General features: G+C 47.2%; 1 protein-coding gene across 1 annotated transcript in view; it reads right to left on the bottom strand.

Annotated features, from left to right (window-relative positions):
- Window positions 1-486: 486 nt before the first annotated feature.
- ATP2B2 (ATPase plasma membrane Ca2+ transporting 2) overlaps window positions 487-14,695 on the bottom strand; it is a 110,692-nt gene continuing 96,483 nt past the window's right edge. Inside the window, exon 21 of the mRNA XM_072131569.1 lies at window positions 487-5,386. Within this exon, the coding sequence (XP_071987670.1) occupies window positions 5,075-5,386 (312 nt within the window). The 3' untranslated portion in view covers window positions 487-5,074. The remainder of the gene's footprint in view (window positions 5,387-14,695) is intronic.

Below are 14,695 nucleotides of genomic sequence, written 5' to 3'. Positions count from 1 at the left end.
CTGCAGACCAGCTATCTCCATCGCCCTGCCAGCTTGCTGAATCTGCTGCTACCATTTGGCCATTGCCTGCTATTTGAAGTTGAATAAAGAACCGTGAGTTGATTTGCACAACGTTTCCTCTGTCTGATCCCTAGATACGGCTGTCACCACCACGGGTTCCCCCATCCATCACCCAGGGAAATATACTACAGTCCCTCAGCCTCTCCCTCCATATTTCTTGCACAGACCACCTGCTGGAGAGCTGCCAGGCTGTGGGACAGCCCTCTGGTCCCCATACCAAGCAGCATGACCACAGCGTGCCAAGGCCGCAACCGCCAGCCAAGAAAAGGCCCCGGTGGGGGAGGTTGCACCCACACAAGCTACACATGTTGTATCTAAGCTGCAGGCCCCTTGGAGACATGACTATGAGCTGAGGGTCCCCGCCATTATAATGTACCCCACTGTGACATCCCCTCTTGTTTCACACACAATAAATGGAGACTCGGGTTTCATGCTGCTTTGTGAGTTTTATTTTCCTTTTTTTTTTTTTTTGTTTTTTTTTGCTTTTGTTTCCACTTGTGCTCCTGCCAGGAATCATCCAAAAAGACAATCACAGCAGCAAGAGTAAACCCTCAGCACTGCTGGTCGTAGATTATAAAATAATTTACAGCAGTTATTTAACTATTTTTTCATTTTTATAGCTTTTTTTTCTTTTTAAAACCACAAACATTCCAGTATCACACGGCAGGAGTAGGTTGAGCGGTACAGAGCATAACCTTTGCATAGTATTATATGAACATAGATGTTTTATGTACAATTGGTATCATCTAGAATTAAAAAAGTATGTAAAAATGGGCGAACGGAGCATTTCCTCCTCCTCCTCCAGCCACGACCAAGGAGGAAATGATTTACATGTACCATTAAATATCTGTATATATATTTATATATGTATACATCTTCATATAGATTTTTTTTGCATTTTTTTGTGTGTTTTTTTTTTTTTTTCACGTTTCCCATGCTGCTAAGGACAGGACATAGAAAGCACATTAGTGTTTATAAAGACGTAGCTCCATTTCCTGAACTGGTTGGTTGCGATAACGCTGCGTGCAAAAAGATTTCTTATCCAGTTCTTATGTAGGGACGGACACAGAAAGCGCTAGCGGGCGAGTCATTCTCCAGGGCGCCAATTATTGCCTAAGCTTCTGTCGCCTCTGGGTTGTATCCTGAGGCCGTGGACAGCGCTAGAGTCATTGGACACATAACATGGAGGTCCCCAGCACTGAACGTCGTCTCCGGATGAGACCATGGCTTGTAGAGACAAGATGGCGCTGAGGGTGACCAGACACTTATTGCTTGGATACATGCTCTTAGTGGCCGCGTTCATCCGGCCTTTCATGATGTGGAGATTTGTCTCTCCTGTTGGTTTCCGTGAGCAGTGGGCTGGATTTATTACATGCAGGAAAGGTCTGGACTTTTCTCTTTCCATGGTAAATTTAGAAGGATATATTATAAGAAGGGATTGTGTGGGGGCAGCCATCTACAGGAGTATGGGACAGGAGGTCCACATATGGCTCCAGCACAAGGTCCATGGGTTATGGCTAGCTTGGTTTATGTGCCGAGCCCATGAAGCCGGGGACCTGTATGATACATTGTATGGCGGTGGTGTAAATATTACCCATTTGTCAGCCCCATTCTGTATGTGGAATTATCTTTATTAACACCGTGTGATGTCTCTCCGCAGGGGTCAGAATATTCTGGCCTCTCAGATTAGGCACACACAGAACTCATTCATAATGGCTCCTCTCTGGTTCTGACCAGCAGTAAATCCTACCAGAACCTTCTGAAGGTCTGTATCTGGGGGCCTTCTGAAGGTCTGTATCTGGGGGCCTTCTGAAGGTCTGTATCTGGGGGCCTTCTGAAGGTCTGTATCTGGGGGCCTGCTTGGGGTATCTGGGGTCCTTCTTCATGATTGTGAGCAGCTTTATACCTTGTCTCTTCCGGGATCCTTGCTATACATCTTATGTATACCCTCCACATGCTGCCATCGTTGTGTCTACTTTCGGCTGCTAATATCTATAGAGTTTTCATTTCTATCTACACAGGACGATGCCAACCACAACTTAGTGCATGTTCCTGCCCCTGTGAGGGTGAGGACACGACACGTGGCCCGTCATCCATGTTACCTGCAGCCATGACTCCAGGGGACGTATGTGTGTCCCACATCATGGGCCGGGGAGCCATAGCTCGTCCTCATCCTCGTCATTCTGATTACACGCGAGTCTATAAGCTGATGGCGTCTATTGTGCAGACCTGACAGTACATTGCCCCTGTTGGTAATCATCTGCTCAGGTGCTGTCCATTGGTCACTCAGTGCTCGTCCAGCCCGAACCCCTGGCACGGGACCTTTGTAGTATGGGCTAAGCCTTTGGGTTTTTTCCTCTGCTCACAGCAAGCGGTGGTCTATGAAACACATCACAGTTTACAACTTCTCTATAAGGTGGAGGAGAAGAAGTACTGGGGCCCCAGAATCATGAGAAGGGCCCCAATGCTTCCTGCCTGAAGAAAGAGATTGCTGCAGGGACAAGCTGCTATTTCATTCGGCCTCCATGGTGTTCCTCATGTCCTAGGACAGGACCCCCAATCCTCATGTCCTAGGACAGGACCCCCAATCCTCATGTCATAGGATAGGACCACCACTTCTCATGTCATAGGATAGGACCACCATTCCTCATGATATAGGACAGGGCCCCCATTCCTCATGACACGGGACAGGACCCCAATCCTCATGATATAGGACAGGATCCCTATTCCTAATGTCATGGGAAACGACCCCCATTCCTCATAATATGGGACAGGACACCCATTCCTTATTACATGGAACAGGATCCCCATTCCTCATGTCATTGGACAGGACCCCCAATCCTCGTGACATGGGACAGGACCCCCATTCCTCATGACACGGGACAGGACCCCAATCCTCATGATATAGGACAGGATCCCTATTCCTAATGTCATGGGAAACGACCCCCATTCCTCATAATATGGGACAGGACACCCATTCCTTATTACATGGAACAGGATCCCCATTCCTCATGTCATTGGACAGGACCCCCAATCCTCGTGACATGGGACAGGACCCCCATTCCTCGTGACATGGGACATGACCCCCATTCCTCGTGACATGGGACATGACCCCCATTCCTCGTGTCATAGGACAGGACCCCCAATCCTCATGACATGGGACATGACCCCCATTCCTCATGACATGGGACATGACCCCCATTCCTCATGACATGGGACATGACCCCCATTCCTCGTGACATGGGACATGACCCCCATTCCTCGTGACATGGGACATGACCCCCATTCCTCGTGACATGGGACATGACCCCCATTCCTCGTGACATGGGACATGACCCCCATTCCTCGTGACATGGGACATGATTGTGTGGTTTCCTGCACTCACACTCGCACGGCTTCGATGCTCATGAACTATTATATGTATAATACCCCTGTTATTGCTATATCCCATTGAAGCGCCTGTATTACTCTGCACGCAGCTCCCGCCTGTCAGGATCAGCGCCAGAATAAACCTTTGTGATGACACTGACGTTCCCACATGACGTGTTTATGGCTTGTGGCCGTGGTAAAGCATGGATGTGGCCGGCAGTGGGGCAGCGCACAATAACCTTTTTTCCCCTTATATTTTCTAGATGGAGCCCTGGGAGAAAATCACTGAAATATTGCCGAATCCTTGATTCTTCTAGGCTAAGGTACAAAGTGTTTGCGGAGATGACCCCCATGGCCAGACTGCTGCTACCCGTAATGTCATTTGTTGGCATGTAACACTGCTTATTGTGTGTAGTCTTATATGAGGTGAGGGGTTACTAGTCTACCTATGAGGTGCAAATGTGGTAGAAATATTGTGGCCAAGGTTGTGGGGTATTTATTGCACATAAAGATCTCTGCATGCATTAGAATAAGGGGCACAAGGGTCACTTCAGGCCCCTGAGCTCCGCTACCAACAAGCAGCATTTATTGCAGCAGCGTTAAAGCGAGATGAAAGGCCGTGCCTGTGGTTCTCTCCACGTCCCATCCCTTCACCCCCCCCCCCCCCCCCCCACTGCCTTCTCTCTGCCGCTCAGCGTCTTAACATTGTAAACAAACTACATTCATCTTCAGGATGTAAAAAAAACAAAAACCAAATGGCAGCAAAACAAATAACAAAAAAACATGCAGCAAAAAGAACTGCGAAACACAAAGGGAATTATTGCTATTACAGCCCCAGAAGAGGATGGGAAATCATATCTGCAGCAGCCAGGTCTGGAGGACGACTTGTATCGTGATGGTCGGTCCCTCCCGATGCCTCATTGCTTTTCAAGTTTTAGAAATGGAAAGTGTACGTTGTGCGGATCTCCACAGGAACAAGTGGTAAATACAAAGAAACATCACCTTTTCGTGCACCCTGCTTGCAATAAGTATATTAGCATTTTTTGTTATTTTATCTTTTTAACCTCTTATGTTTTAGGGAACCACATATAATTCTTCTCACATGCATAAAGGGATTGTACACAGATTTTGCGGGATGTTGCGGGTGTTGTGCAGCCCGAGCACCTATGAGAATATGCCAATAATCCACATGTGTATTCACACACAGACGCACGCACATCTGCCGCCATTGGAAATCTCTTGCATCTGCTTTTCTGTCGTTATGGGTGTAAATCCACTGTGCAAGGTTTAAGGAAAAAAGGAACAAAAAGTAGAGGTCTCTTCCTAGTTGTATCAGTACGAGATCAATACTTTGGGGGAAATGCTTATATGTCAAGTCCGCCCCTTCCATGGAAACCTCCCAAAGTGTATGTAAAACGAGAGCAGGGACTGTACGTGTACATTCATGCAGGAAGATGGTTGGTTAGAGTTGTTCTCAGGAGGGAGCGACATGCGACTTGTGCAGGAATCTGCCACGTTTTCTTTTCCTTGCGCTGCCCGGACGCAGACCATCTACGTGGTGACTCCACTTCTTGCAGACAGACACAAGTATTGATTGCTTTTGTGATTATGGATTATTATTTTGCTCTTGTGCTGCCATCACCAGCTAAAGGGAGGTTTCCAGGCTGTGTATGGGACTCCCAGGACTGGAAGAGGTAGCTGATTTGCTTGTCTCTGTGGTCAGGTTGATCCCACTATCAATTGCATTGTTGTTTTTGTTGGGTGAGGGAGGCTGGCTGGAGGGTTGCTTCAGGGCAGGGTCTTCCTCTAGGTCCGTGTCATCGATTAGAGGGATATGTGGCTGAGAATCTTCTATCTTAAATTCTGGATGGGTCATAAAATTGTGAATGGAAGTTCGAGAGTCCGGTTTTTCTAAACCTTCATAGAGAGAGCTACGGAAAGCCTTCACGACGCGGATCTGTGTGCAAGGAGTCAGAGAAGAGAGTGAAAAAATGCATCAAAAATACTCACAACTTACAGACAAGAAAGGACTGAACTGGTCCGTCCACTGGTTAGGGACGGAGCAGGCAGCACAAAGTCATCAGGTGGAAATGTCCTGCAGGAGGACAGGCGGATCATCACTTTCTGTGCTTTTACTTTCAGAAGCAAATGAAGGAAAACATCACCCAGTTTCACCTGGAAACCCTTAATAAGCAGACCACCAGCGGTCTGAGATCTTTATTAAAGGTCAGAAGATTTGAGAAGGAAATACACGTTGGTGGCCTGATTAGTAAATGAAAGATTAAAGTAACGATGTGGTGACACTGCAGGCGGGAGAAGCACAACACAACACGATGAGTGAGGGACACAGAAGAAGGGTTGCTACACGTCTCGTTATCCATCCTTGACTGCCAGCAATTATTTCAAGGACTTGGCTCGGAGGGAAAAATGTTTTTGCATAAAGAATAATGGTCTCCAGCCAAAGGACTACAGATGGTGTCATGTCTATAGCAGACATTTCTGTTACTGCCTTTTCGTAACTCCAGAGCAATTGCTGGTAGTGGTCACTGAGGATGGAGAAAAAGATAATCATCTCTTTCCATTAACGTCAGGAGATGCAGCAGCAGAGACACAACAAAGCAAATGTAAGGCACATGGTGGCCACAAGCAGACATGGAAGGAACACATGCCACAATGTACATAGGGTCACCGGCAGCACAAGACGTAAGACACTGGCACACAGTGACTCTACCACACTACACTCAAAGCCCTGGAGAATCATGTCTACAAGCGCTTCTGCTTTTCTCATGCACAAAAGGTAAACACTTGAGTATAGGCCCAATATTCCCGTAAGCAACACTGGATTCCCAAAAACTTTAGAAGATGAGGGAGCTTAGACGGATTATGTGTATGATGCTAAGGTCTACAGTGGAAGAGATGACAGCACAGCGGCAATGGAGGGACCTTCAGTTCTTAAGGAACGGACTGACCCCCATTTATTAAAGGGACCTGATATGGTTTCCTTCCATCACCATCCTCAGGATGACTCTCATCTCTGCACTGTAGACATTTTGTTGTGCGTATTTTGGTACCCATATTTAATCCTGACAAATAATACAGTGTCACTACTTACTGCTAACCTAGTTATTCCATCGGGGAGCTAACACCATAACTGGTCAGTGGAAGTAATTGCCAGAAAACAGACTGGAGCCACACGGACAGGGAGAAGACAAACTCTTTTTCTAGCGAGACTAGAGACACCACATAACATTTAACCTGAGCTACAAGACAGACGTGACACAAGTCTGGTGCACACAGAGGATTCTTCTTTCCCGCCAGCTGTAATTAAAAACCAAAATAAAATCTTCATCCGATCCCTGCAAGTTAGATGGTGAGAATACTGACAGTGCTGGGAAAGAGAAACAATCATGTGGTTATAGCGTTATACGACGACCGTGTCCTGTGGTGCCCATTACAGTATCAGCGGGATTTCAGCCGGGAATCTGGGGGCATTTGGAGTGTGTCTCCTGACGACTTCTCTAGATGTTATACAAGAGCCACTGAGGACCACGGGCCACAGGACTAATCTGTATGTGATATAGCATTGTAGCTCCGAAAGAACCGCCATTGTTATCCATATAACTGCATAGACAATAATAGGAAAAGGAAGTTTTCCTAAAAGAAAGCAACTCCAAGCAGCCTGGGTAGAAGGTCAGCACAGAGACTACAATGGGTAATCCTATAGCATCTAAGAAGTGATGTCCTAAGGGCCATTTACACCTGTAATTGTTTCGTATGTTAAGATCGTTTTCCTCTTGTTATTCAAAAATGTCATAGCAAAGGTCGAGTATTCTAACACATAAAAGATGTGTGTGCCTAGGAAGAAGTGTGGGACATTCTACACCATGAAGAGGAGGAAACGTGGCACCTTCTACACTATGAAGAGGAGGAAACGTGGGTGATTCTATACTATGAATAGGAGGAAGTGTAGGACATTTTACACTATGAAGAAAAGGAAGAAATGGACATTCTACACTATGAAGAGGAGGAAGCGTGGCACCTTCTACACTATGAAGAGGAGGAAACGTGGGACATTCTACAAAATGAAGAGGAGGAAGCGTGGCACCTTCTACACTATGAAGAGGAGGAAGCGTGGCACCTTCTACACTATGAAGAGGAGGAAGCGTGGCACCTTCTACACTATGAAGAGGAGGAAACGTGGGTGATTCTATACTATGAATAGGAGGAAGTGTAGGACATTTTACACTATGAAGAAAAGGAAGAAATGGACATTCTACACTATGAAGAGGAGGAAACGTGGCACCTTCTACACTATGAAGAGGAGGAAGCGTGGCACCTTCTACACTATGAAGAGGAGGAAGCGTGGCACCTTCTACACTATGAAGAGGAGGAAGCGTGGCACCTTCTACACTATGAAGAGGAGGAAGCATGGCACCTTCTACACTATGTAGAGGAGGAAGCGTGGCACCTTCTACACTATGAAGAGGAGGAAACGTGGGTGATTCTATACTATGAAGAGGAGGAAGTGTAGGACATTTTACACTATGAAGAAAAGGAAGAAATGGACATTCTACACTATGAAGAGGAGGAAACGTGGGACATTCTACAAAATGAAGAGGAGGAAGCGTGGCACCTTCTACACTATGAAGAGGAGGAAGCGTGGCACCTTCTACACTATGAAGAGGAGGAAATGTGGGTGATTCTATACTATGAAGAGGAGGAAGTGTAGGACATTTTACACTATGAAGAAAAGGAAGAAATGGACATTCTACACTATAAAGAGGAGGAAACGTGGGACATTCTACACTATGAAGAGGAGGAAACGTGGGACATTCTACAAAATGAAGAGGAGGAAGCGTGGCACCTTCTACACTATGCAGAGGAGGAAGCGTGGCACCTTCTACACTATGAAGAGGAGGAAGCGTGGCACCTTCTACACTATGAAGAGGAGGAAGCGTGGCACCTTCTACACTATGAAGAGGAGGAAGCGTGGCACCTTCTACACTATGAAGAGGAGGAAACGTGGGTGATTCTATACTATGAAGAGGAGGAAGTGTAGGACATTTTACACTATGAAGAAAAGGAAGAAATGGACATTCTACACTATGAAGAGGAGGAAACGTGGGACATTCTACACTATGAAGAGGAGGAAACGTGGCACCTTCTACAAAATGAAGAGGAAGCGTGGCACCTTCTACAAAATGAAGAGAGGAAGCGTGGCACCTTCTACAAAATGAAGAGGAGGAAGCGTGGCACCTTCTACACTATGAAGAGGAGGAAGCGTGGCACCTTCTACACTATGAAGAGGAGGAAGCGTGGCACCTTCTACACTATGAAGAGGAGGAAGCGTGGCACCTTCTACACTATGAAGAGGAGGAAGCGTGGCACCTTCTACACTATGAAGAGGAGGAAGCGTGGCACCTTCTACACTATGAAGAGGAGGAAACGTGGGTGATTCTATACTATGAAGAGGAGGAAGTGTAGGACATTTTACACTATGAAGAAAAGGAAGAAATGGACATTCTACACTATGAAGAGGAGGAAACGTGGCACATTTTACACTATGAAGATATTGGAAGGAGGAAAAGCAGCTGTTTTGCACCTGATAGGACCCTCTAAATGTTATAATTTGCACAGCTGGTTAGCTTTGGGCATATACTCGAAGGTTTACCGTGGCTTTGTCAAGACGAAACCCTTGAACTCAGAGTCACATTCAATTTAGGCTCAAGGTTAAAAACTCACAACCTCTTTATATTTCACTCTCTCGCTAAACCTTTGGTCCAGTGTTCTCTAGCCCTCTGAGAAAGACAAACAAAGTGGGAAAGGTTTAGACAAAGAGCAGAGCAGCAAGGAAAGAAATGCAAATCCAGATCTTCACTTGGTAATAGACATTGATAAGAATAAATATTTGCCAAGAGATGCCAACTGCTGAGAGTGATGTACGGTGATGTTGGAGGAGATGTTGTTTGTGGGGCATGCTGTGTGCACATGCATCAACCCTAGGAGTAATCGGTGGAAAAGGTAAAGATTTCACTTCTCTGATGGAGCTTTTTGTTCCTCGGAGGACACCTATAACAGGCCAGATCATGACAGTAGGTTTGTTAACCTTGAGTCTGAAAAATATGATATAAATAATGGGGACAACCATGGCCTTCTGAAGATTTATCACATAGCCAAAATGTTTTAGATATCAGTGCTCTACACAACAAATGTATACAGGTAATGCTGAGAATGATTTGGAAGCATGTCCGAACGGCAAGTCTTAAAATTGTGACCATCATCTACTGTGTTGCTGTCATAGCATGAGAAAGTAAGAGCCTACATTTATCATTTTATTACTCATATGGCCCGATGTTTTTGGAGCATAACATTGACTTGAGGATGAAGGCAATATGGTTGAGCCTTACTCTTGTTCTTTGAAGGTTAAGGAAGTTTTACAGTTGCTCTGTAGAAAACTTATGGAAGTGTTGCTTACATAGAACAATAGTAAACTCTACGGGCTGTTCAGTGAAGATTAAAGGAGTTTTACACTGCCTTTATTAAAGACTGGAGAAACCTTACAGTGGGAAATGATGAACAAATTAACGTAACCCATTAGAAGACCAACACATACTCCAAAGATGATGAGTCTTTCAGTCAGTAAGTCGTATTACTGTGTAATAGAATTCTAGAATATAGTTGCTCAGTTTTTGACAATGGAAACCTTGTAACCATTCAGTAGAGAACAAGGGGAAGCCTAGAAATTCAATAACGGTCTAGACCAGCTAAAACCTTCCAGTCCATCAGTAAAAGTCTACACCAGATGAAGCTTTGCATTCTTTTCCGAAAGATCTAGACTAGAGGAAGTAAAGGTCTACACCAGAATATGCCTTACAGTCCATCAGTAACAGTCTAGACCAGAGGAAGCCTTCCAGTCCTTCACTAAAGGTCTTGATCAGAGGAAGCCTTCTGGTCCTTCAATTAAAGTTTACACCAGAGAAAGCCTTCTGGTTCTTCACTGAAGGCCTAGACTAGGGGAAACTTTCCGGTCCTCCAGTAAAAGTCTACACTGGAGGAAGCCTTCCAGTCCATCAGTAGAGGTCTACACCAGAGAAGACCTTACAGTCCTTCACTAAAGGTCTAGACCTGAGGGAGCCTTTCGATCCTTCAGTAAAGGTCTAGATGAGCAGAAGCCTTCTGGTTCTTTAGTGAAGGTCTAGACCAGAGGAAGCCTTGCAATCCATCACTAATATTCTACATCAGAGGAAGCCTTCCATTCCATCAGGAGGAGTCTACACCAGAGGAAGAGTTCCAGTGCTTCAGATAAAGTTTACACCAGAGTAAGCCTTCCAGGCCTTTACTAGATGTCTTGACTAGAGGAAGCCCTCCAGTCCTTCAGTAAAGGTCTTGACTAGAGGAAGCCTTCTGGCTTTTCACTAAAGGTTTAGACTTGAGGAAGCCTTTAAATCCTTCAGTAAAGGTCTAGAATAGAGGAAGACTTTTGGTTCTTCAGTAAAAGTCTAGAGGAGAGGAAGCCTTCCGGTTCTTTAGTAAAGGTCTAGACCAGAGGAACCCTTTGAGTCCATCAGTATTAGTCTACACCAGAGGATGGCTTTAAGTCCATCAGTGAAAGTCTACATCAGAGGAAGCCTTCCGGTCCTTCAGTAAAAGTCTACATTAGAGAGAGCCTACCGGTCCATCCGTATTAGTCTACACCAGAGGAAGCCATCCAGTCATTCAGTAAAAGTCTAGACTAGAGGAAGCCTTTCAATCCTTCAGTAAAGGCCTTGTGAGAAAGTGAGAGGTATTGTGTGGGAAAACCGCTATCTGTCTTACAGGCAGATGAAATACATGTGGTAAAAGCCCTGGGTTTGTCTGCAGTAACCCAAGGGTTAATGCAGACATGATAAGCAGGAATAGTCTGTTTTGTCTGTGTTGGCCTAGCTAACACAGACACATTGGTAATGTCCGTACTGGGCCTGCTTATTATGGAGTAGGGGTAGGCTGGTAGTGGGACTCCTACTCCACCCGGGCTTCGGTCCTGGGCTTTTGTATAGCCCACAGGTGCAGGTCACAGACCTCGTTAGGGCCTGATTTAGTCTGCAGGCCAGAAGCAGTAGGAGAGGCCCTACCTGGAGAGCTGAAAGCGAGATTGCATTCTCACAGCAAAGGTAACTGAGGGTCTCCTGTCTTGCTGCTGGCCAAGAGCGTGTGCCAGGCAGCCTGGTACCCGGATAGCTAGGGTCCTCAAAATGTATTAGACAGCGCCTAGCCGGGCAGGAATTACTTTTATAATGTTTTTGCATGTGCCTAAGCCAAGGCTGAATTTGTGTTCTGTTTTGCAAGTGTGAATAAACACTTAAGTTGGACTTTTAAACCTGCGTGTGTCACTGCTTCCTGCACTGCTACCAGTCAACTACCAGAGCAATTCCCCACATATGGTGGATTGGAGCGGGCAAAGTGCAGTGAAGTATACACTAGTGCATGTCCTGGAAGTTGACAGCACTGAAGCTGCAAGCCACAGCCATGGAGGAGTTAATCAAGCAGCTTGTCCAGTCCAACGTGCAGCAGCAAGAGACAAACAGATTGCTGCTCCAGCAGATAACAGCCCTGACCGCTGCTCAGCAAAGGACTGTCCCAGCAATGACGGTGAAGGACGCCAGGAAAGAGGTCCGCAAAGCTATGACCAAGATGACCGCCGAGGATGATGTGGAGGCCTATCTGACAGGCTTTGAGAGGGTGGCCACAGCAACACTGGGCAGAGGTGTTGGCCCCCTTCCTCGTCGCTGATCCCCAGCAGGCATACTACGACCTGAGCGAGGAGGATGCCCGGGACTACTCCAAGGTAAAGGCAGAGATCTTGGCCCGACTAGGAGTGGATCAGCATCTACGCGCTCAAAGAGTGAATAGCTGGAGATACCAGGAGGCGCTACCACCGAGGGGGCAGATGCACCAACTTGTTCACTTGGTCCGCAAGTGGCTCCAGCCGGAGACATCCACCCCAGCCCAGATGGTCGAGAAGGTTGTTTTGGACCGTTTCCTGAGGGCCTTGCCGGGTGAGATCCAACAATGGGTGGGACACGGGGACCCGTCTGATGCCGATGCACTGGTGGGGTTGGTGGAGAGGTTTTGTGCCACTCAGGCCCTAACAAAGAAAGCCCCTTATACCAAGACAGGCCTTAAGGCACGGAAGGTCTTGTCACCCACAAATTCCCGGGGCAGGACAACGCCCAATGTCCGGGAAGTACCCCAGGGGAGGAGGAGGGGGGAGGCTCCCACCTGTTGGACCTGCCATGAGCCAGGTCATATTGCAGCCCATTGCCCCAATTCCTCAGAGCCCATGGACTGCAGTTCCGCCAGAAGGGTTTCTCTCTATGCTGCCCCTGTCTACACAGCTACTAGCCCCGACTCTGCTGATGAGCGCCACCTGTGCCGGGTGACTGTGGCAGGGCATCCAGCGTTGGCCCTGCTGGACTCAGGCAGTCGGGTGACCTTGATTAATGGGTCCCTCACAGACCCCAAGGCGGTCACAGGGCGCACAATTGGAGTCCTGTGCATCCATGGGGACGTAAAGGACTACCCCACCACAGTTATTAACTTCCAGACCTCTTGTGGAGAGACACTACATGAGGCAGCGGTTGTCAAGAACTTGCCCCATGACCTTATCTTGGGACGGGACTTCCCCATGTTCTGGACTCTATGGCGGGGAAACCAAGAGTTGGGGGGTTGTTCTCCTGTGTTGTCTGGTCAGATCTCTGAAGCCGAGCCTGATGACCCAGACTCTGGAGTTCCTGCCGTAGGGGTGACCGCCACAGAAGATGGAAGTGTAATGTTTCCCCTAGATGTTATGGCAGGCGAAACTGAGGAGGTAGTGACAGGACCGCAGTTGTCTGATTTGGAGGTATCCCGTGACAACTTTGGTACTGCCCAACTCCAGGACCCCACTCTGGTCCGCGCCAGAGAAAATGTGGTAGAAATGAATGGCGTACCTCAGCACCCAGGTGCGGATAAGTTGTTCCCCCGTGTGGTGGTAAATCAGGAGTTATTGTACCGCATTGATAAGGTCCACGGTGAAACCCGGGAGCAGTTAATGGTGCCTCAGCCATATCGTCAGATGGTGTTAGACCTTGCACATAAGCATGTGATGGGAGGGCACCTAGGTACCACAAAAACTCTGGAACGCATCTTGCAGCGTTTTTACTGGCCAGGAGTATATGATAGGGTAAAAAGGTATTGTGAAACTTGCCCTGATTGTCAATTGCATGCTCCTATGGTACACTTTCGAAGTCCGTTGGTACCTCTGCCCATTATTGAGGTACCCTTTGAAAGGGTCGCCATGGATTTGGTCGGTCCTTTAGTTAAATCTGCTCGGGGGCATCAGCATATCCTGGTAGTCATGGACTATGCTACCCGATATCCTGAGGCTATCCCACTACGGCACACCTCTGCGAAACTAATTGCTAAAGAGTTGTTTGCCATGTTCTGCCGGGTGGGACTTCCCAAGGAGATCCTCACAGATCAGGGGACTCCTTTTATGTCAAAAGTCACCAAGGAGCTATGTCGGCTCTTTAATATTAAACCGTTACGCACCTCTGTGTACCATCCTCAGACGGATGGATTGGTAGAACGGTTCAACAAAACTTTAAAGAGTATGCTAAAAAAGGTGGTAAACAAGGATGGGAAGGACTGGGATGTACTATTGCCATATTTAATGTTCGCCATCCGAGAGGTCCCACAAGCCTCTACTGGGTTCTCACCGTTTGAGTTAGTGTATGGCAGACATCCCAGGGGTCTCCTGGACATAGCCAAGGAGACATGGGAACAAGAGCCCACCCCCCACAAAAGTGTAATAGACCATATCGCAGATATGCAGGACAGGGTGGCGGCCGTCATGCCCATAGTCAAGGAGCATATGGAGGAGGCACAAAGAACTCAAAGCCGGGTTTATAACAGGTCAGCAAAAGTAAGGAGCTTTAGTCCCGGTGATCGTGTGTTGGTGCTAGTCCCCACTGTAGAAAGTAAGTTTCTCGCTAAATGGCAAGGACCGTATGAGGTTATAGAGAAAATAGGAGAGGTGAACTACAGGATACGTCAGCCCGGACGGAGAAAACCCGAGCAGACTTATCATGTAAATCTGTTGAAGGCCTGGAAAGACAGAGAGAGTCTGCATACAGAGATGGTTCTGGCTAGTCCACCTCCTGCGCTACCCTCACAGGCTGCAGATAAGCCAGTGCCGGAGGCAGAACTGCGAATAGCCGATACCCTTACCAAAGAGCAACAGCGAGAG

Source organism: Engystomops pustulosus, unplaced genomic scaffold (assembly GCF_040894005.1).
Source record: "Engystomops pustulosus unplaced genomic scaffold, aEngPut4.maternal MAT_SCAFFOLD_93, whole genome shotgun sequence".
Taxonomy (NCBI): Eukaryota; Metazoa; Chordata; class Amphibia; order Anura; family Leptodactylidae; genus Engystomops; species Engystomops pustulosus.
Note: the sequence above shows the minus strand (reverse complement) of the source record. Positions and strands in the feature narration are given on the sequence as shown.